Below are 23,390 nucleotides of genomic sequence, written 5' to 3'. Positions count from 1 at the left end.
CTTCCCATTTCTACTTGTTTAAAGCATTTTACCGTCTGGCTCCTGTGCACCATTAACCAAACCAACAAGAGGATGGTGTTGCATATACACAATGCCATGAGTGCCAGAGGATCCCATGACTCGAAGTGGGGAAAGTCTCCTTGTTGAGAAAGCAGATAAAAACAGTCCTGTGCTCTGCCATTTGCTAGTCTCCAAAGGCTTCCAGCATCCCCTCCAAGATCTTAGAACTTCGCATTAATCCTAATAATCAGGTTAAATGGAAATACACGCATCCTAACCCTTCTCAAAAGATGCCAGTAACCTCTCAACATATACAGAGCTCCAGCGCATTAGTTGAAGGATGCCAATGTTCTAAAACATGTTATTAGAGCAAGTGCCCTTCTTGGGCAAGAAGAAACTCAGCTAATACACTGGTGCGTCTACTGAACTTTAACTCAATCCTCCTTTTTAAAAAGTTAGTATGTTTATTTACATCAGTCACTATCTTCAAGGAACAAATGTCAGGTTTCCTTCGTTTTCCAATGAAAAATATTAAAAAACGGATATTCAGGCCAATGGGAAGACAAAGAAAGGGGTCAAGTTGACTTTGGTCATGCTTTGTATTTGAGCTCCAGCCCAATGGAAAGAATCCCTGTGGGGCCAGAACATGGCTCCTACTAATGCTGGCGCTAGGGCCTCGCATGCAAGTGCCTTTTGGGTGACTCGAGGAAGAAAACCAGACCAGCCAAAGGTTAAGTCCAGTTTATTTTCCACTTTTAGTATTTTTCAAATTATACAACATGCAGTCTGCCAGAGTATCCATACATCTTCATTTTAGAACCTAGAAGAAACCAAAAGTTTCCATGGGCCAGGGGAGGGTTACTTCCAGATATTTTGTTACAAGTACTATATTACAGCATCATCACTTCATACAAACTGCCGTTCTCCCCCCCGAACCACCAAAAAAAGTTCGCCCACAACTGTTTAAATGAGAGCTATACTGTACAGATACACAGAGCCCAGAGAACACACATTGGCAGTACACGCTACATACTTTACAGACTAGACGTGAATAATTCTACAGAACGCCCTATTCCCCTCACATCTGCACACATCGGCGAGTCTCTGAAACTGATGCACAATTTGAAAATGTGTAAGCGGACTCCGTGGAGCAGCGCTTCTCTGGAGATAGACCTGGCCCTGGTCCAGTACGTCGTGCAAGTCCAAACTGCAGCGTTAAAGGAAGCGGCGGTAGACGTGACACTTCCTTCAACTCGCTAGAGACACACAGGGTGAGACAGTGAAGTGAGTGGAGTGGAAACCCCCTGCCCCTGCCAGAGAAAACTTCCCCGGCCTGTCACAGGGCCCAGGTCTGTCTGTCTCCCACCCTGCACTTCGGAGAGGGCACCGCTAAGAGCTTTTATTTGCTTTCGGTTATTCCTGCATGAAAGGAGAGCCGATTAGTCCCTTCGTGAATCCTGGCGATGGCCTGGCCTGGGGCAGGAGCATCTTCGGTTCCTTATGTGAATTTGGGGCTTCCAAGTACACTAGATGCTGCATTCTAGACAGACGTTTTCACTTCTCCGTTTCTCCCGATAGTTCTATGAACTCTAATTCTTAATCACATGATACTATTTCCTTTAAAAGTCTTAACCTATACTTAATGTTCTCCTCACCACCTGCCATTCGACAAAAGCAAACTGTACAGTATTTCTGAAGAGATAATGCATTTGTACAGAAGTCTCTGGTAACTGACCAAACATATTTGGCATCAATGTATTTTAGTTTCCAACCATAAATCTTGATTATCTCAAATAACATTCCTCTAATTTAACAACCCACTATCCTTCAGGTAGAGAACATCCATATAAACCATCCAGTAGTCCCTTCTGAAATCAAAGAGTAAACATTCAAGAAGTAGTGTGAAACATACAATTATTTAGAAGAGAAAAGCCCCTGTACACACACACACACACACACACACACACACACACACACAGCAGCATACAATCAAAATACAGCCATAGGCTTAGCTAGCCATTCACATGTGTGGTTTTTTACATTTAGAGTCCAAGTACAAAGAAGAAATGACCTGAAAAATTAAAATTACATAAATGTGGCTTTTTCAACAAGTGACCTATAGACTATATGATCTCAATATTAGCTATTACACAAAGTAATACCTAGGGATCCATTTGAATATACTGCATAATCCATTCTAATAATCTGCCTACCTATTAGTCACAGTGGAGGAAAATTAGTTTAGAGGTCCTATAAAGATCAAAGCTAGGTGAACTGACTGGCTGATCAGCAACTAGCAGAGGTATCTTTAAGAGACTTCAAAGCCAACTTTCTCTGTGAATAAAAATAAAGTGAATTTTGCGAGTGCCTTATGGAGATCAAGAAATATAGAACTACAAGTGACTGTTTCTTTGAAACATAAAAGGGTCAAGGAATTCTTTAGAAATAGAAAAGGGATGCCCAGGAAAAAATTACTTCAGAAAAAAAATCTTTAAAAATTAGCAAGTGAGCCAAAAATAAATCACTGAGCTTTGTTCAATTTCCAAACACAAAGTAATACAGTCGTATAACAGACAATAATGGTATGAGAATTGTTCATTGGCAGTCTTCTCAAAGACCAATGTTCTCGTTTCTAAAATCCAAGGCAAGGTCCGAGTCTTCGGCGTGCATTACACCTGCTCGGGGTGGCAGCACCTGCCCTGTCGGGCCTTCTGTCGGACCGCAGACAGCACCAGGCGGTTTACACGGGGTGAGAACTGGCACCTACACACACGTAAACAGAGGAATCTAAAAATACAAATAACTGCAAAATTGTCATCTTCACCAAATAAGTACATCAGTAGGATTTATCCTCTTCTCGCCTTACTCCCCCACAAAACAAAACACATACAAACAAACAAAGTGCAACATTTAACAGATAAATAAAACAGCTCTGCTTTGTTAGGGAATTTTATACAAGAGTGTGGAGGTCAATTCAGTCCTTAGTGCTTTGTTCTCTCTCTCTCTCTCTCTTACACACATGCACACGCACACACACACACACACACACCTGGAACTAGCTCCAATCCACACAGCCACTAGGAAGCCGTGTCTCCCCCACACACATTCCATTCCAGCGGGGCCAGCGGCAGGGCAGTGCCAGCTTGCTCGTCTTGCGCAGGCACAGTAGCAGGGCGGGTGCTTTCACTGAGTCTGGTTTGCTTGTCATTGACTTACCCTCCAGTCTGCCACAGCAGCAGCAGCACAGAAGGCCAACTGAGTCTTTGTCAGCTTCCCTGAAAACCCGACTACTCGGAACTCCACCATTTTAATACGCACAACAGGAAGAGTTGATTCAGCTTTAGATTCACATATTTGAATACAGCAATAGCTCAATATACAAAAAATCATCTATACTGATTTCTTCTATTTCTGCTTAAGAAGCTAAAACCTACCGTATTTTTCAAACTATAAGATGCACCTCCTGCCCCGAATTTGGGAGGAATAATGGTTGTTAATGCTGCTGTTGAGTTCTGTTTACATTTACATTGGTGAAATATCATGTTATTTATGTTATTAAATATTTTACCACATTTTTTGCTCCAAATTTCCCCCCTCTAAAACCTAGGTGCGTCTTATGGTCTGAAAAAACATGGTACCTATCTGATGCCACAGAGAACTTGGTCAGAATGAGTTAAAATAACAGCTTATTCATAGGCACAAAAATTTGTCAATTACTTTCTCCCCAGGACTTCCCCTTTCAGCTGCAGGAACGGCCCTGGGTTTCCGCAGGAATCCCCCCTCAAGGATTCAGACGGTCCCCTCAGGAAGGAGGCCATCGGGAGCTGGCATCCCGCAGGTTCAGGGAGGAGGGCACAGCCCCATCTCCACCCCGTCACTCCCAGCACTTTGAAGGAGTGCCGTTCCTACTAGGCTGTCTGAGACTAGTTGCTGCAAGTTCCCTAGCAGGCAGCTCAGAGGTGAATTTTATGACTTTTCGCATTCACATAGATGTGTCTGAATGAACAAATTCTACATTGCTACTGTCAGATTGTTTTTCTGCCTTGAAGAAGTTTGCTTTGCATTTTAACAGTGCCATACTAAGTGTATTTTACAGATCCAAACATGGGACCAGGGTATTCAAAATGCGTCCTTGGAGTTATTTTTCTCGGAAAAGTGTTCAGAATGAAAATTTTGAACCCTGTAGCAGCACTTTTTTTGTTCCCTAAAAATATAAAGTGTTTATTTTACAGGAAACCAGACCGTTGTGGCAGAGCGTCACCACCTGCCCTATGGCACCTGGTCGTCCCCAGGGAGTGGCACGCGAGGGCGTTTGAGAGGAGGCTCTGGGGGCCGCAGGGAGACCGCCCCAGGCCCCAGGCCCAGTCCACAGCAGTGGTCCCCAGAAGCCGTGGGTCTCCTCTAGGTGTCCCCTTCCATTTCTCAGAAGAGAGGAGCCCGGGCACACGTCTGGACACAGAAATTCTACGCGGCTCAAGTGCCTGGACTGGCGTACTGCGGAGGGCTGGGAAGCGAGTGTAAAAGGGAATGGAACTTGTGTAGGAGAAGAAAAGGGATTGGTGATTAATTTAGTCCTGGACATGCTACGTGGAGTCATATCTGTTGAAAGAGAACCAAAGAGAGAACACAGGTGTTAGAAACAGTGGAAATTCGCTCTTCATACATTTTTTTTAATTCTACATGTTCAGATGAGAGATGTACACAATACTATGCAAGACACATAGTTTTAGATTTGTAAGTGGCCATATTAAAATTAAAAAGAAACAGACAAAATTAATTTTAATAATGTAGAGGGTGAAGGAAAAGGTTGATAGTTCATGTGGGAAATACTACAATAATTAGTAAGTAAAAATACAAGAATAAACTGTTTCACATACTCACAACTGTAAACCTACTTTGCCCCACCCTCTACTTCATTTAACCCAATTTATCGCATCCAGTATCATTCCAATATGCAAGCAGCATTACACGTTGAGATGTTTTACATCATACTATCACCACTGAGATACCGCACAGCCTTTTCTCCAGGGTTCGTGGTTGGGCCTGTCTTTTACCCTCTCAGCACATCTCAGTTGGAACTTGACCACATTTCTCAGTAATAACAGGTGGCCAGTGGCCTGTGGATTGACCAGCACAGACTCCTACTTACTGCTTTCCCACTAAACACTTAGTGGGCTAAACAAGCCCACTAAAACAAGTCTCTTCCAGAAGCCACTACCCATTGCCTCAGACGGTGGCCCAGCTGGTTGGAGCATCGTCGCGTACCCTGAAAAGCTGTGGGTTCACTCCCTGGTCGGGGCGCGTACGGGAGGCAAGCGATCCCGTTTCTCTGTCACATCAGTGTCTGTCTTGCTCTCTCTCTCTCCCCTCCCCCTCCCCTTCTCTCTAAAATCAAATCGATAAACATTCTCAGGTGAGGATGAAACAAAAGTCACTATGTATTGAAACTATAGATATTCAGAGACACATGATGCATTTCCTCCTTCCTGGGGGGAACTCCACCACCATTTCTCACTTGCCCCTATATCAGGCTCCCAGTCCTGACAGGCGGGTTTCACCTGCACGAGGTCCTGAGGTTGCCCAGTAGAGCGCCCCCTTTTCATCTCACGCCACTTCCCACCAGAGGTTCCTCAGGTCTCCAGGACGAGAGTCCAGACTAGTCCCGACGCAGAGGCCAGCCCATGAGACCAACTCCAGTAAACTCGGCTTTCAGAAGGAACTGAGAGGTTCCTCACACCAGCTGGAAGCCCTGGAACTCCATGATCCTGCCAGTGGCTGATGGCCGAGCTTGGTGGTTGTGGGGTGGGGGGCAGAGGAAGGAGTGGGCGGGGCCTCGGCCCCGAGAAGCCTTGAGAATTGCCCAGCACAGGAAATATGATAGATGCTAAGGAAAACCCAACTGCTCTTAGCATAAGCAAGTATAAAAGAAAATGAGAATTATGTCGAATGGGAAAAAAGGATTATGAAAAGTCCATAACCTGACAGACACTGCTTTCTGGGTTTTTTTTTTTGCCTCTAGAAGGCTTCTGACCACATTTAGTACTTTAGCTGTGGTAAATATCTCAGATTCCTGCTGTATAACACTCTCTAATCTTTTTCTTTTCACTCTGATTCATGAGTTATAATAATGTAAGCAACCTCACATATTTTGTATAAATAAGCAGGATATAAATTATAAAGAAATATTAAAATCAGAGCATGCAAAGGGGTTATAAAAGCAGGTAAGAACACAGTGGGTAAAAAAGAATAGAAATATAGAACAAAACTGAATAGAAAAAAGGATAGAACATTTTTTTTAAGAATATCACCTCCACCTTGACACAAATTTCATCTGGGGAGCTTATTTATTAACTACCATCTCTGGCTCCAACAGTATAATTGCTCACAATTATAAAGCAGCTCCATTAAAAATGGCTCAAACCTTATAGGGTAATATAGTCATATCAATTTAGAGGTTGCAGAGAGATAGGTCTTTCTCTGGGAAGAACATCTTTTATGTGTGGCCTTTCTGGTGAGATTCTGTGTTCATGGCTAGGGCCAGAAATGGAAAACCTCTAAAAGCACGGTCACAGTTGTCCCTTAAATCCATTTTGAGCTGAAAACCAATAGGCCCAGGAACCCTTTCTGAAAACCATCACTGCAGTCTCATGTCCCTGTCCTTGCGGGTTCATTTTTCCGCACACGCTCTCTGAGTCACTGAGGGTCTCCCTGCCTGGGGGCCGGGAGGTGCTGGGCACATACCTCCAATCCTAGGAGCGGGGCGTAACCCAGGGCCTGCAGCCAAGCCCTGCTGACAGAGCCGAACGTTAGACACACACGCGCAGCCCCAGAACCTGCAGCAGACCATGAAGTGGCTCGACTTCCACCAGAAGGCCTCTCATTCAAAGCCCCCACCCCCGCCATGTGCAAGATTCAGCATGTTTCGGGAAGAAACGGGACCACGAAGGAGGCCCAACCCGCTCAGTTTAGTCACCTCAAGGGGCGTGAGAGAGAACTGAGATTGTGACAGGTTGCCGGAAGGAAAACCACAAGAACTCCACCAATGAAGTGCCCTTCATTAAAAAGAGGTTGTTCTTCTGCATTCTGAGTTAAAGACCTTTATGCACTGTCTGCCAAAGCAGTCTTTCCAGCAGGAGCCCAAAACCATATTCAGCTAGATTCTGCCATTCATCTCCTGACTACTGAATGCTCATCTCCTCAGATAACACTGGGAGGGAAAATGGCTATAATTTATAAAGGTAAATGGTTAGTCTCGGTAAAAACTGTTTCTGACTGTTCTGATCACACAGACTGGCCTCCAGGATAGGCTGGTGAATCTTGAGGACATTTAAAACCCAGTTTTGTTGCCCTGGCTAGGTGGCTCACTTGGTTGGAGCATTGTCCCAAAACCGAAAGGTTGCGGGTTCAATTCCCAGTCAGGGCACATACCTAGACTGTGGGTTTGATCCCTCGTCCAGCCTGAGCGCATATGGGAGGCAACAAATGCATGCTTCTCTTTGTCCCTTTCTTTCTCTAAAAGCAATGAAAAAATGTCTTTGGGTGAGGATTTAAAAAAACGAAACAAAACCCAGTCTGCTGACCCTCTAAGAGGGTTCAGAATTGTCACTCACTCACCTAAAAGCAGGGTAATGGACCGAGTGACCTGACTGGACTGTCCCTGGGTCCCTTCCAAACTAGAGATGGTAATTCACAATGGCAATGCGTGACCAGATTTAGAAGGAAATAAAATCACCTCTCTTTAAAAGGACTGGAGAAGGCTGAAAAAAAGCAGCTAATTATATAAGGGTTTTGCAAGAAGTATTTAGAGATCCCCCCCCCAACGTTGGCTTTTGCAATTGTTTGCAGCGAATCTACAGTTAATCCAAACGGTACATAGTGCCTTCTTTTCTTTTGCCTTTCTACAATTCAGTCTCCACATTATAAGAATTACCGACTGTATTTTACGTATCAGCACCGACTAGAAGTGGGTTTATCTCGCAGGAGCATTAGTGCAGCTGCCGCGGAGGAGCAGTTTTAGTGGCTTGGAATTCCTGACACCGGACACGATGCTGGGAATTCCAGTGGAGCGGCCCCCTGCGCTGCAGGTGAAGCAGGGAGTTCTTCCTGCCAGGCCCTCCGCGACTCCTGCCGGAGTCCGCAGTGCTACGTTCAGGTCAGACGCCACAGCAGTGCCACCTGCAGCGACTTCTGTCCTCTCCCTGATGTCCCAGCCTTTCTAGGCCTGTCCCCACAACCACCCCAACAGGGACCCGACTTGTGACAGCCCCTGACTCAGGCCGGGGACCCTCCCAGAGCTTTCCCCTCTTCCTTCACATCCTCTCATTCGACTCCCACAGCGCATCTGGGACAACAGCGCTACGGCCGGAACGTCTCTGTGCTGCCGTTTTCTTAGTTACTAAATGGCTGAGAATCTTGTCTGGAGGGACAAGGCTGGATTTTCTTCACATAATTCAACTAAGACAACGCCACAGACATAATGAGGAAGCAGACACGGGACTCCAGCTGTCATTTCTTAAGACAAAGTGTAAAGAGATTTGTCAAAATGTAAAACAACGCCATTCTGCTGAGTTTTTTCTTTTGTAGAATAATAATTTTGTATTAAAAATGGCATTTATGTTAACAGTAGCAATAGCTTACATTTTTCTGTTCCAATTTCCAATATAAAATACATCAACAGATATGGAAACATAAAAGCTCTTTAATGTCATGGGTAGTTTTTAAGAATATAAAGGGTCCTCAGACAAGGAACTTTGAAAGCTGCCATGTAACAGACCAGAGGTCTAGGACCAGGATCTGTCCCCAACAAGCTGTGCAGTCTCGGCAGCTCACTCTGCCCGGAGGGATGGCGGCGGCGTGCACAGCGGGCCCGGACCAGACTCGGCGATGACGTGGGTGGGTGAGCGCCAGGTGCCTGCCCTGCGGTGCACGTTCACTCGTTCAGCCCTCACAGCCTCCATCACAGGCACTGTCGCTGGCCACACGTTACAGAGCACACTGAGGACCACAGAGGTGAAGGAACCTGCCCAGGACGCGGCCAAGCCAGATTCAACCCCAGGCAGTGCACCTCCAGATCCCAAGCCTACAACCACCCAGCTACCCTGCCTGCAGCCACGGACAGCCCCTGCAGGCACGTTCTTGAGACTCAGTCTTTTAACTGCTGGGCTGTCGCAGTAGCAAGGTGAATGGCCCAGTGGTTTAGATGTAGGTTATGTGTGTGACAGGGATGCTGTGTGACCTGCTTCAGTGAGGCTTCCCTGCTTTGGAAGGTTAAATCGGAAAGCAATTCCCAGTCTACCCTGCATGAGTGGAGGGAACCCATTTCTGTTGTGGGAGGAAGTTGCCTTGTACATCTAATATATATACAATAGTTTTTATTCATGATGTGCTTGGAGTTTCAAAACCAGGAGAAAGATCAAGGTGAACCCTAACAATGGTGCAAGATAGGTTGGATTCAGGTATCTGGAAGAGAGAAAAGGGTAACAGGAAAAGAGAGTGAATCAGAAAAGCAAATGAGTAAGTGCTGGCTTGGGAAGCCTGGCCTGACCCTGAGAATATGCCAAGGACCAAAGAGGAAGGGCCTTGGTGTCCTAGTAGCTGAGGGCTTAGACAGAGAACTCCACCTTCCTGGGGTGGAGCAGGGGTTCACGGGAGCTGGAACTTCCTCAGTTCAAAGAAGTAGAGCCAGTGGCCTACGTGGACCTGAAGTTGAGGGCATTTAGTGAGTATGGGGAAAGGGCCAGGATGTCTAGGCAAAAAATACTGGCTCTCCCATCTTTAATGTACACTTGGAGTTTCTCTGTTTGGGAGTAGCTTACTGTGTCAAGACTTCTTGTAATAGAAAGTCACTTGTCCTTCCCAATGACTGGGCCACGTGGCACAGGCTGCCCACCCCGTCCCAGGCATGCAGGCAATATCGGGCCCCGGGCTTTAGGCCACTGGTCACAGCTGACTGTTAAGGAAGCAAAAGGAAAGGGTGGTGAAAGCCCACAGACCTGTTACATGTCTGCTTTCACCCCAGCACCTAAGAAGTTAACAGATATATTCAGAAGAAAGGTCCTGACGCAGTGAGACCTCAGGGAGACAGAGCCACCCTGCAGTGACTGTCACAGCCCTGGGAGCGGCACACGCGTCAGCGACACAGGCTCGCAGTGGTGGCCCCTCCAGTGGCTGTGGCAGGTACCTCCCTGGGCGCCCTGCTGCCAGCCACGGGAGTCCTTCCCAGGGCTGTTTGCTTTGTGCCTCCAAACATAGCGTACGAGCACGAATTGCTTCTTTAAATGTCCTACAGGAGCCTCAACGAGTCCCTTCTAACTCCACCACTGTGATGTTACCAAACAAACTTTGATAAAAATTTATCAAAATGTTATTATATAGGATATGGTTTCCAGACTTGATATAGATGGTTTTTAATAAAAGTGCAGTCCTCAAAGTATCAGACTCTTCATCTACATCAGCACATTAAGAGGCATCCGGGGTCTCTGCTTCATTTCACAGTGTTTTCGATTTTATGTTTTTCCTGCCACGAAAAGCATTAACACGTGCACGTGCTGGATGACCCGGCTGACGCCTGTAATCTAGCGCCCCCGCGCGGCGTCAGCCCTCCCTCGCTCTCTGCCGCCACCGGGCGGGCCCTGCTCCTCGGGGCTCGAACCACTAAGAGTGAAGAGCCAGAGTCTGGGTAAGGCAGAGACGGGGCCGTGGGAAGGCAGAGAGGGGAACGCCCCGCGCCACGCCCCGCAGTCGTCTCCCACCTGGCACCCGGCTCTCTGTGTTCACAAAAGACCACCTTTCATTAAGTTATATTAGGGCTGGTGATTCAGATTTTTGATTTGTGGCTTCATTTTAATCTAACTTCTAAATTTGTTTTGACTTGATAGATGTGTAAGATCTCTTAAGTATAGGGAGTGTATACTGTTTTAAATTTGCAAATGCTTGAATATTATACTAAGACATCTTAAACTCTGGGACTGTGTGAGAATTCCATTCCTTTAAAAGTACTCTACTATTCAAGTTTGAGAAATAACGGTCTAAATACAGCAAAACCGAAAGACCATTCTGTTCTGCCTCAAAGCCTTTCAGCTTAGGTTTCAGCACTGCCCCACTGGCGCCATCTGGTGGACATATCTGAACGCGGGCCCACCGGCTTGCTAAAGCGCTGCCTGGAAAGCTTCAAGGCCTTCAGAACCAGGGAGGTAGACAAGTATTTAAACGGTGTCTACCTTCGATGTGGGGCTTGGAATAATGCCTGCCTGAGAGGCCTATTTCACACCTCTCTTCTCCAGCGCGCAAACCTGTTTTCCCACTTCCCTTCTCAGCTGAATTCCTGGCTTCTTACCTGCAAGGGTAAACAAGCACTAAGATGAGACCCCTTTCACCTCCACGTGCACCCTCCCAGCATCCTCACTCTCTGCTTCGCCGTCCCATCTCCTTGGGTGCAGTGTCACCTCCGCTCTGGATCCCAGGACCCCCCAGTAGCCAATACTCTGTCCCTGTAATTCTCCTACATTACCCATGCCCCCTGCAGGGGGTCGTTACTATCCGAATACAAATAACTGCAAAGCTCCCACCTTAAAAATGCAACCCATCTCAACCCCACACCCCTCCATTCCTCTGCCCACTCAGATAAAACCTGAAGCTGGTGCACTTCCTGACTCTACTTCCCCCCTCTCTCTAGTCCAAGTCAGTTGGGCTTGCCTCCCCCACCACCGCAGCTGCTCAAGGTCACAGCCCCCTGACCTTCACCGACCGGCCAGTCTGACCACCTTTTTCCAGGGCCCAGGTGTCCACTTTACCTCCCAAACCTCGGTCTCCCCCTCGGACACCTTTGCTGCTGCCGCTTCCTTCTTCTGCCCAGTCCCCGGGGCCTGACCCCCCAGCCCTCTGCCTCTGTCCACCTTCCTCCGGGTCACCTGCTCCAGACTCTTGCCTTAAACACAGCCTCCAAGGTCACATGTCCCTACCACCTCGATCCTGACTTCCCCCCGGAGCTGCAGGCTCATCACTGCAACAGCCGACTCAGCACACCCGCTCGGATGGAGCAAGGCTGGATGTCCAAGAGGCACCTCACAGTCAGGATGAGGAAAGCCAAACTCGGTTTTTCCATAAAACCTACCCGTCCCCCAGTTTTCCCAGTCATTCTAAAGGTAACAATGTTTAGCTGGTTGCTAGGGCCCAAACCTAGGAACCACCTTTGAGTTCCACCCACACCTCCCCGGCTCCCCTCCACCCCCGGCTCTCACACACAGGCCGGCTGACCACTTGCTGCCACCCCCGCTCAGTGCTGTCCCCTCACAAGTGGACACCAGCAGTAGCGCCCTAGGGCAGCCTTGCTGTCTCCCACCCCACCCCATCCTTCTCCAGCCCACAGAGGTCCTTCCCAATCAGGAACCAGGCCCCACCTCTTCTACCCCTAAGCCCCCCCCCCCCCGCCACTCAGATTACCCTGTAAACTGCTCACCTGGGCCCCCAAAGCCTCATTTATCTAGCCCCACCTGTCTCCTCAACACCCCAATTTAGACAGCCTCCAGTGCTCTCTGTGCTTTTGCTGTCAGCCTCGCAAGGCTCCTCCAATGTGCCACAGTTGCTGCCGCCTTCCACGAGTGTCTGTGCCACTCCGCCCAGGTCAGGGGGGGGGGGCTGGTGCATTTCATCATTCAGGCCTCTGCTCAAAGGTCGGCCCCCGCTTTCTAAATAAGCATCCTCCATCTCTATGCTATTAGCCAGTTCTTTTCTTCCAGGCACTTACCACTATTCAAAGTTACCTTATTTGTTCTGTCTCCCCAAACGAGCACATGGCTACCTAAGAACAGACCCTTCTTTGTCTCACTCACTGTTAAACCAAGTACAGAGAAGGCGCTCCATGCCCGATCCCATTTTGTGGATGAGGAAGCTGAAGCTGAAGGAATTCAAGCCACTGGCCCAGCGTCACACAGAGGTAAAGCCCAGGCCAGGGCTGGAGCCCGCATCTGGCCACCCCCACAGCCCATGTCCTTAGCTTGCTGCACACACTGCCCGTGTTCAGCTTTGGGGTCTGAAAAAGGTCCCCTCCCCATGAGGCAGGCCCCTGGATTTCAATTTGATTAGATACAAAGGCCAGTATTACCCTGGATTCTTTTGATGTCCGTAGCTTAGATTTCTACACCTTCAGTTCCTTTGAAACCTTGAGAAGAAACCAAAATACTCATTGTGGTTATACTTTCTGAGCCCTGAAGTGAAGAAGGCGGGACGCCCAGCGGCCACCAGGCAGGGACGCGTCGCCCTGGCTCCGACAGACAGGCTGAAGAGCGAGCGGCTGGAACGGCTTCCGCCGGGCGAGCGCGGGTCCAGTGAGGACCTCAAAGCCCCGGAAAGGCCGAGACGGTGGTGGTCTCACCTGAACAATGAGTTCCTTGTTCCCAATTACTTTTAATAAGAAAAAAGGATTTAGCATCTCCTCGTTTCCAATCCTAATTCTCCACTCCATTGGATACTATCCTTTTTGAAAATTTCCACTGACAAATGCCCAGACTATTCTTAAAAATAGTCCATGTTCTTTCCTTTAAAATAGTCTATGTTCTTGTTCATAACTTTTAGGTACATGATATCTGCTCCTAGCAGCAAACGGGACACTAGACACAGCCTTCCGCACGCAGGGGTTATCACCTGCTGCTACAGACTAAAAGACGTTTTGTAGTAAGTGTGTGAAATAAAGGAGGCTCTAAGCCAGTATTTGCCAACTCCCCGTACGTACCGGCCCTGCAGCGCGCGCCCACACTAGAAGCTGGCGTTTTAACTGAGCACTTGTTAATACATCGAGCAGCTCAGCGGCAGGACCTCACTCGGTCCTCACAGCAACACCGATGACCCAGGGAGGGGCTCCTCATTTCACAGAGGAGGAGACCAACGCTGAGGTGAAATAATTGAAGAAAGTGGAAGACCTGACTCTGCACAAGTCTCGTGTCCAAGGCCAGACCCCTGGACCACACCGCCATCCTGACAATGGGAAACAGGGCCTGTTCACGACGTTGTGAGAAAAGCACTAACACTTCCAATTTCAGATTCAGATCATCAAAACCACTCATAACACTTTGAGTAAAGAAACAAATAACCATGGTGGGTGACAGTAGTTCTGTTACTTTGAAAGTCTTGAAAGTCTCACCAGACCTACTGATTGTCAATCTTCAGAGCGAGAAAAGGATATCCAGGTAACGAGCGGCCAACATTCGGCTGTAAGTACCTCACACAAAGCCCGGGTCAGGCAGACCTTCGTGGGACGGCATTACTGAAGTGACTACCCACTGCACGGTCTCTGGACCCAGAGGCCCCGGGCCAGGATGCACATTAAGAGCTTGCTGGGAGCCGAGCACAGACGCCTCTCTGCATGCCTACCTCAAATGGAGAGATGCAGGCACTACGCCCAGCACAGCTCTGCTGCACACTTGGTGCTCAGCAAATGCAGAGCACTGGATGCCCACCTCAGCAAAATAACACTACCCTTACTCTGGGCAGTGATGCACCCAGCTAAAAGACCACCTTTTACAGCTTCCCTTGCAGGTAGACATAACCCTGTGCCTCAGTTTACCAGAGGGGTATAGGCATAATTTAAACTGTACAAGTCCATTTGGTGGCCTTGAAATGACCTTGAGGAAGAAAGCTACTTGCTAAGGACAGTGAGTCTAAATTTAAGAGGCTAGCTTTCTGTTGTGACAGACTACCTCAAACCTTCTTTACATAGTAGAGAAAGAAACTTCCATCCTGCGTGTTAGTTACTTTAGGGTAGTGGTTCTCAAACTTGGGTGGCCAACAGAACCACCAGGGTACTCGGTAAAGATGCAAAGGCCCAGGTCCTGTGCTCCTTGAACAAGCGGGGTCTCTGGGTGCAGGTGACACCGACACCCACCAGTGCTCTCGGAGTTCCAAGAGCTGATGCTTCAGGCGTTTGTGTTCTGAGCTGCCCGACTTGATCTTACAGTTTCACTCGTGTCAACCCCCACACGTGGCCGTCAAAACCATTCTGTTAACAGCCAATGTTATTTCACTTCTGACCAAAAGTAGAGCTCAGGTCTGGATGGGGGCCGCTCACAGCCGAGACCATTTCCCACCCCCCTTCTAGGAAATGGCAGGAGGCGGTGCTGCCTGCTCAGGAGCCGCCCCGGCCTCCCCCCCACCCTGGTCCTGGCCCGTCCTAGCTCGTCCTGCTCCTTGGATGGTGCCGGGGTGTGGTCACCAAGCTTCCAACTGAAAGTTTTAGTCTGAGCCTGAGCAATGCTGTCACCTCCTCTGGGTGTGGGCTCCAAGCCCCTTCTGGTCACCTTCCTTACCTTGGAGCAAAAAGGACTGGATCAGCAACCACTGCTCCCTCAAGTTGCCCTTGGTCACTGAGGCTTCACCATGTAAACTTGCCCTTCCTGCAAACTAGCTAGCTTAGTGAGGGCTTAGAGTTCAAGGACGACATTCGGAGCCACCCCTCCCGTCCTAGTTCCCTGTCTGCTATCCTAACCAGTACCCTCTTTTCTCTGCCCCAAGTGCGACAGGACTGGCTCGTGCTCTCTCCTATGGAACTGCATCACCCCCTTCTGCTGCAGAACACCGGGCATGTGGATTGTGGAAAGCGATGCTTACGGCTCACTTATCTCTAAGGAAAAAACTGGTCTGGATCCAACTGGATACTAATTAGCATAATTCTTAAAAGCTCCACTTGTGGAGTTCAGGTAGTCATTATAAAAATATGAGTTTTTATTATCTGGCTCTCGCTTCATATTCAGTTCCTGGGACTTAACCACCCATGTCTGTCTGTTCTGAGTAAAAGCAGCTGACAAACAGGTAACGCCCTTTCGGATGCCAGATACCGAGAGGAGTCCCGTAGACAGAAGAAAGCTCAGGTGAATCATTCGCCACACCCTCACCTATCCCTGCAAGGATCCTGGCGCCAGGTGGCCCCAGCTAGCAGACCCCAGGGCTCCGGACCTGCATGAAGGACAGGCCTAGGTCGCTGACACCTGAGCCCCAGGGTTGTGACGGAGCAGAGCTGTCTCCCATCTGCTGCAGGTCCAAACACACACTGGGGGGAGCCAGGCAAGGGCAGGGCTCTGCCCCAGGCAGAAGCACACAACACCAGGGACTCACTTCTTCTTTATTTCTGGTGATGAGTGGAGTTTGATGAGCCGCCTCCTCCCCCTCGGATGGCGTGGACGGCTGTGGGCGATGACGCTGGGTAATGTCCCGGGCGGATGGGCTTGGCTGTGTCCAACCGAGAGAAAGGAGAGAAAGACATTCAGAAAGGGCTTACACAGCCACACCCGGGTCCCTTCAGGCCACACGTGACAACCAAGAAGCATCATTCTTACCAACACTGCTGTTCTCAATCACCAGGGTTTCTGAGAGCAGGTCTGCCCGGCTATGGGCAGTTAGCTGGACCAGGGCACCCGAGGGGTAGGAGACAGACGGCACTAACATATCAATTTCAGTTTAGCTCAGATTGGGGAAAACTGGAAACAGAGGACTTCCGGTTTTAGTCTGAGGCTGATCCACAGGCCCCCACGGGGTCCAAGCACACCTGGGTGGCCCCTGAAACTGGATGCAGAATTCTGCCTGCGGTGCATTTTTCTGGGGAGAGGGCCCACAGTTTTCACTAGGTGCTCAAAGGGTACAAAACCCAATAAATGCAAAGGGTGAAAAAATACAATGAGTCTAAAGTATAATCTTAAATCTAGGAATATGAAGTTGCTGGTTTACAAAACATCAGCACAGCACTATCTGATGGGCAGTAATATTACATGTTGCTGGAGATGTTTCGGTTTTTTAAAAAGCCCTCTAGAGAACATCCCCAGACCCCTTTTGGTCCTATGGCTCTGTCCTGGGAACTATGAGTTAGCAGCTACAGGGCACTCCTGCACAGGCAGACGGCCCGATCCAGTCTTGAAGGGGCTGGACGCCCGGGCCCCTCCCCGGGTTAGAACCACACCGCTCACTGACGCAGCCTGGGAGCCAGGACACTTCCAAACCTGCCCTGGTGAGCAGCCTCCCCCGTGGCTGCTGGCTACACCTGCTCCTTCACGGTTGCCCAGCCACCGCAGAACGGAAGGGGCCTTCGGCCTTGCTGAGAAACAGCGGTACACTCCGGTACATCTGACAGTGTGTCTCTGCCCACAGCCAAACACCTCCACCTACAGCCTCAGCCAGCCAGCCTCTCTGCTCAGCTCAGCCGCTGTGGGGTACAAGGTATACTGGGCTCTCTTCAGTGGAAGGAAGTGAGTGCCTGGCACCCCCATTCTCCCAGGACAGCACGGTGCGGAGGCAGGGCCCACCCAGGTCCTGCAGGCCTGACAGCAGCCTTTCCGGTATTCCAGAGCAGCCACCCAGGTGGCCTCGGAGCACCAGTGCTTCCGGCAGGTGGAGTCCTGGTCTCTTATCCAGGGCCCAGGAGAAAGGGACACATGACAGGCGAGAGGGCACGCACCAATCTGGGCCGAGTGGGCCCTGCGGGCCATGTTCTTGGCGCGCACGGCCTCCTTGATGCGATCCACCTCCTGCTGGTAGCGCTTGCGGTCCCGCATGGCGTTCTCCTTGGCCTCCTTCAGCGCGCTCTCTAGGGCCTTGACGCGCTCCGCAGTGGCGCGCAGCCGCTTCTCCAGCTTGGGCAGCTCACAGCGAAGGTCCGCGTTGTCCCGGACCAGCTGGGGCAGGAGGGGGATAGTGGGTTGTTATGGGGGGGCAGGGCCACCTCGGGGGACACCGACTGTGACAGGAAAGCAGCTGGAAGCAGACTCTGGAGCTGACTGACTACCCCTGCTGGGTGGAAACTCAATTCCTGACACTGGCTTTGGTAAAATTAAGTGTTTTATATACAAGAGAGTCACGGAGGAAGAAAGGACCCTTCTGACACTGATGTCCTCCAGTTACTGGGGCCTCTTGCCCGCACTGCGGCCAAGTGTAGCAGGGCTGCTCTCCAGGAGCGGCAGAGAAGCAGGGGAAGCGGCATCGCTCTCCTACCTGTTTGTGAACCTTAGTGAGCTGCTCCAGGTTATTCTCCAGGAAGGAAATCTTCTGCTTCTGGGCAGCGCTGCCCCCTCCATCATCGCTGTCCAGCTCCACACTCTGCATCAACACCAAGGGGTCAGCAAGACAAGCCTTCACACCACCCACCCTCAGCCCAGCTTCATGTGGGCAATACATTCTAAAGCTTATTTTTTTTTAAATTCCCAATTCCACTAAAGGTTATTCTGAAAGTGAAAATAAACAAAGGTTGTAAAAATTTAGGCTCAACAACCTTCCCAAATAAGTTCCTTGGTTGGTGCCAAAAGCGTTAGAATTGTTATTTTTTAGAAGACTGAAACAAAAACTTCAAACCTTCTTTTGAAAGACACAGATTAGTTCTCCTTTGTGACATACACCTCGTCCTTGCAGGTGGATAGAGACTTTTCTTTTCCAAAGGAGGCATCTCAAAACTCATTAAGAACAACCAGTATGAAAATACGAATCCAAGACCTAAAGTTGTTGCAAATGTCACAACTGAGGTAAGCCATCAAGCTGTGGGCAAATGTCCACGCTCACTGGGACGTCTCGGTGGCCTCTGCTCGTCCCGTCAGCTTCCATTTCTATTAAACTCCTAATGAATCCATCTCAGTCTAGTCACAGCATCCAAGTGCTGTGCTGGGTAAACTTTTACATGTGTCAGAACTTGAGACTGGCAAAAACAGTGCCCTCCAGGTAGCGCCAAGCTGGGCAGCCAGGCAGGTTACAAAATATACGCGCAAACACAAAAATGGAGTAGCATGCTTGCTTCATTTTCGTCTGATTGCAGAAGAGCCAATCATTCTCTTTCTGAGAATCTCAGTCCTGTGTCTCTTCAGTCTAAAACTCAGGTTCTCAAACTTCACAAGGAGGAGAACTTAGATGGCTGGGCCCACCTCCGGTCTCTGATTCAGTACAGTCAGAGTGGTCTGACAGTTTGCATACCCAGCAAGTTACCAGCTGATGCTAAAGCTGCTGGCCAGATGACCACACTTGGGGAACTACTGGTCCAAGAGGTACCTACCATGAAATCCAGGAAGGCTGATCTCAAGCTCGTCACCCTCTTCCAGACCACTTCCTCCCTCGAACTGAGCCTTCTCAGTTCCTGTCAGAACCTCTGGTCTTCCTCTCCATCACCTCTGCTCTGACCTCTCTGCTGCACCTGGGCCAGGTGCTATGGCCATTTCCAGTTTGATCATTGTGGCCTCTGCTTACCTGCCTGACTGTTGCCATTCAGACCTTGAAATCTGCCATCATCCTCCATACGCTTTGCATCATTTTTATTTCTAGGCATCCAAGCTCACTAGAACCATGCAGTCAGGGGCCACAGCAAGCCCAGTGACCCTTAGCTGGACACGCACAGAGCTGCTCAGCGGCCCTTTCACTCATCCCAACAAATCCCTCCCAAGCTACCTGAGCCTTCTCTAGTCTCTGTGGGCCTCCCATTCTCTTCCATCTGCACTGAGGATGGAGCCTCCATATTAACTGAGATCAAAGTTGTCCGATGCAGCTCTTTCTACTGTTGCTACTTCCCTGCAAATGTCTCCATCTTGACTTCGCCCCTTCCCCTTCCCAAGCCTAACACATCTGTCTGTGCTAGTAATTCTGACTCTCTCAATACCCTCATCCTTTTTATGAATCTCACTTTTCCCTTTGGCTCCTCCACATAGACACATATGCACACATATGTGCATACAAGCACACACTTTATTAAGTGTAGCTTCCTTCCATCCTACTGTGTGCCTCTAGCTGTGGCCCATGGCCCCTTGCCCATCATTTTTAAACATCTTAAAGAGTAGCCTCCCTGCTGCTTCTACTCTCCTCCCTCGTTAAGCCTCTTCAAGCTGCTCCTGGGGTTCGCCATACGGTGACTCCCTGAAATTAGTGTGTGGCATGAGGACCCAAGAAACTCAGATTCAGGAGGCACGGACCTGCATCCCGTCCCTATCTCTGGCTCTCCCCAGCTGTGCCATCCTGGGAAAGGGACTCAGCCCCTGAGCCCCTCCACATCCGCAGTACGAACACTAAGAACCACTTACGTGATTGCTGGGAAGAGCACCTGAGATGCTGGGTGTTAACGTGCTCCGTACACTGTGACCGAGCCCCCGCGGCCTCCGCCCAGGCAACCCCAAGGCTCCCACCTCCCCCTTCTCTGGGTGGCCTGGCACTGCTGAGCAGGCGGCGGGCAACGCTGTGTGATGAGACCCTCTGGGTTGTCCCCATGTCACACGCAGTGGCTTTCACACTGCAGCCAGATAAATTTCCATTTATTTGAAATGAAAGCCAGGGAAAGGTTTATCACTTCTTTTACTAAGAAGAAAAAAATCAAGATGGCAAAATGTTCCCAAGTAATTTTTGCCTCTGGCACATTCTTTTAATAACATTTGATGCCATGAAGTAATTAATGTTTAAGCATAACCAGCTCCAATTTAAGCAACTAATATTTCATCTGAAAATGATTTTTTTTTTGGCCATCTCCTCAGTCCCACTCACACAAAACAGAACTCACTTTTTTCACCCGAGCGGTCAGATCCTGGACAAAGAGCTTACGGAGGTTATGCAGCGTCTGCAGTTCCCGAGACTGGAAGAGAAGACGGTTAAAGTGCCATGTAAGTGGGGGGACGCGCTGGGTTTGCAGCATATCTGGCAGTGGACCACTTGCTCAGCAAGCCCACGGTCTACGCAGGTGTCCCCACACTTCCTCCGACTCACCCGCCATACTCGTCACCTCCCTGACTGGCGTATCTCAGCGGCACCCCAAGGTGGGGAGACCGGGAACTCCCACAGTGAACTACAAACCAGAACAAACCCTGCTCATTTGCTGTGTCCCGAGTGGAACCTTGTTCCCATCTCAAACACAAAAATTCAAGTTTTCTCACCCAAATTCCCACGGGCTGTTACCAGAATGGATTCCTTCCCCCCGCTAATTTCTCAACTACACATTCCGTAAAACGTCAACAAGGTTAAATGAAAAGTCAGCCACAAATCCTCCCCGCCTGCAGGTGGACTGACGCTTTTCCTGTCTCCAGGCCCGCCCTGGCCCTGCTCTGGAGGTCTGTTCACTCTGCATCACTGAGCACATGCCTGGGGACCTGCCACCCAGGTGATCCCGGGCCACTTATCTGACCTTCCTGTGCCTCAGTTCTCTTATTTGTAATGTCAAAAATAGTAGTTGCCTCATAGTTGCTGTGGTCAAGATGAAATAGACGATCTCTCACAATAGTTCCTGGCACACAGAAAGTGCTCCATAAACATTAGCTCGCACTGATTTATTGATGCCTCATACTTGGCAGCTATTTCCTCGTTAGGCTGTCATTGTTTTTGTTGCTGTTGTTAGTTTTCAGTGTGACGTCTTTCTTACGGACAGTTTTCCTCCATTTTGAATTACTTTACACAAATGCACCTTTACAAATTAGGTTGGTGAGACAAGCGGCTGAGTCAAACCTGCTGACCTTTGCTAACAAGGTCAGAAAACCAAAGTAATTCCTTCCATTCAAGTATCCACATAGCATGATTAGTTCCTTGAGAAATATTTTCCCATAAAGGAAAAGGAGAGAGATGAACTCGCATTTATATTGTTCAGTTTGTCTAAGTCAACCTACTGCAACATGAAAGGTCCAGGGACGAAGCTCTTTCGTGCTCACAGTAAAAGGGAAAAAACAGGCTACAAAGCTACGGAAAAACTAAGTTTCTTGGAATAAAGACTCTACGTTAATTTAGGTCTGATTACTGGGTTCAAGTCTGCAATTTGGTGTTGAAATAAGAAGCACCTGAAGCCAACTGCTTCCTCCGATGAGGCAAATTACTTTCTGCAGGAAGCCAAATGGGTCCGCGGCTACGAATGCCGTGCATGTGGAACTATCCGAGGCTCCGCCACCTTCCCGGCAGGTGCGGGGTGCAGCCTAGGCTCCCATTTCCCCTGACAGGCTCCGCCCCACCCCGGCCTGAGGGAGCTCAGCCCCCAGCCCCTGCCCCCGCCCCCTGCCATGCATGTCCTCCCTCCCACCTCAGGATTTTATTACTGACTCAGCTCTAACCACAGTAACGATTCTCCATGAAAAATGCCACCACACCTAAGGGAAACGAGAAGTCACGCTGCCTGGACAAAGGGACAGGTACCCCCTTGGGCATAAGTGCGGAATGGTACAGAATCCTGCATCTGGGGACTTTCCCTCATGTTTATTTTTTGGTGAATTCAACAGTTTGGGAGGAGCAGCAAAAGCCCTTTAAAATAGTTTGTTTCGTTTATGCACATTTATGCTTAGGCAACTCTCGCTTGGCTTCCTGTGGCAACAGATTTCCCTCTGCAGCATTCATTACCGCGCCCCGCCCCCCTCCGACCTTCCTCCAGCCCCGGCCACTGCTCGGTTTCCTGGCACAGTGGACAGTGCGGGGCCTGGACAGGTGGCGACAGGAAGCCGTGGACAAGGCAGGAGGAGGGTCTGTCACAGCAAGACCCCTGCTGGGGCGCCAGAGACTGCCCACTGCCTTTTCCACGTGGACCCCTGCAGTGGGCGTCCGAGTCCGCCCCGGGTGCAGTGCTGCCCCCCATCCCCTCTGTCCGGCCCAAACACTGGAGGAGGCAGAACAGGCCTCAGGCACAGTCGGCCAAGACCGGCGAGCCTGTTTCTGAAGAACATTTACAGCTTGGGGAAGACTATGCTGGAAAGCGAAGAGAAAATATCCAGGACTGAAAACGGCACGTGCGGTGGGCTCCCCAGAGCATAGGTGCGGAAAGGAAAGCACGTGTGCGGTGTGAGGGTGGAGGGGGCCCGAGAGAAAGCAGTGGGCGCCGCGTGTGGGCCGGCTGTCTGTGCAACTTGTGCACGGGCTGTCTATGCGCGTGTGCGGGTGAGCGTGGGAGCAGGAGGGAGCGAGAGCCTGCAGACAGGTGTCAGGCCACTGAGGAAAATGTGCACTCACACATCGAAAAGGCAAAAAAACGTGCTCGGGAGTATCAAAGAGAAGCCATGAGAGTGACAGGGTGTGTGTGTGTGGGGGGGGCTGTGGGTAAACGTGTGAGCTAAGGTGAGTGTAAAAGTGAATGCGTATGACAGTGGTATCACATACGTGAGAGTGAGGGATGCTTTTGAGCGAGCACGTGAGAGCCGGAGCAGTAAGAGTGGCCGTCTGTGCAAGGGCGTGGAAGGGCAGGTATGGAGGGGTATGCTGAGTTCATGGATATAAAAAGACACAGAAATGTCATTTATATCTGGCCAGTGTGAATATACCAGCTATTTCATGTTCAGTATATTTCTGATTTTGTATAATTATCTGTGATTATGGGTGTTACTTCTCCAGGAAGACAGACACAGACAGAGCAACTCCATAGCTTCACTTCTGTCCACCAAGCTTGAAAGGTCCGACTTCCTTTTAATGGCAAAGGCTGTGCCCTCCGT

The 23,390-nt window shown here is 49.5% G+C and overlaps 1 protein-coding gene across 1 annotated transcript in view; it reads right to left on the bottom strand.

Annotated features, from left to right (window-relative positions):
* Positions 1 to 741: 741 nt before the first annotated feature.
* Positions 742 to 23,390, bottom strand: part of KIF5C (kinesin family member 5C) — a 150,073-nt gene continuing 127,424 nt past the window's right edge. The window contains exons 22-26 of the mRNA XM_053670705.1: positions 20,501 to 20,572; positions 17,971 to 18,075; positions 17,438 to 17,654; positions 16,105 to 16,218; positions 742 to 4,599 (exon numbers count right to left, since the gene is read on the bottom strand). Coding sequence (XP_053526680.1) covers positions 16,112 to 16,218; positions 17,438 to 17,654; positions 17,971 to 18,075; positions 20,501 to 20,572 — 501 coding nt within the window. The 3' untranslated portion in view covers positions 742 to 4,599; positions 16,105 to 16,111. The remainder of the gene's footprint in view (positions 4,600 to 16,104; positions 16,219 to 17,437; positions 17,655 to 17,970; positions 18,076 to 20,500; positions 20,573 to 23,390) is intronic.

This window comes from Artibeus jamaicensis, unplaced genomic scaffold, assembly GCF_021234435.1.
Source record: "Artibeus jamaicensis isolate MK-2021 breed Jamaican fruit bat unplaced genomic scaffold, CSHL_Jam_final contig_603, whole genome shotgun sequence".
NCBI lineage: Eukaryota > Metazoa > Chordata > Mammalia > Chiroptera > Phyllostomidae > Artibeus > Artibeus jamaicensis.
This window is presented reverse-complemented; position numbering and strand designations above follow the sequence as displayed.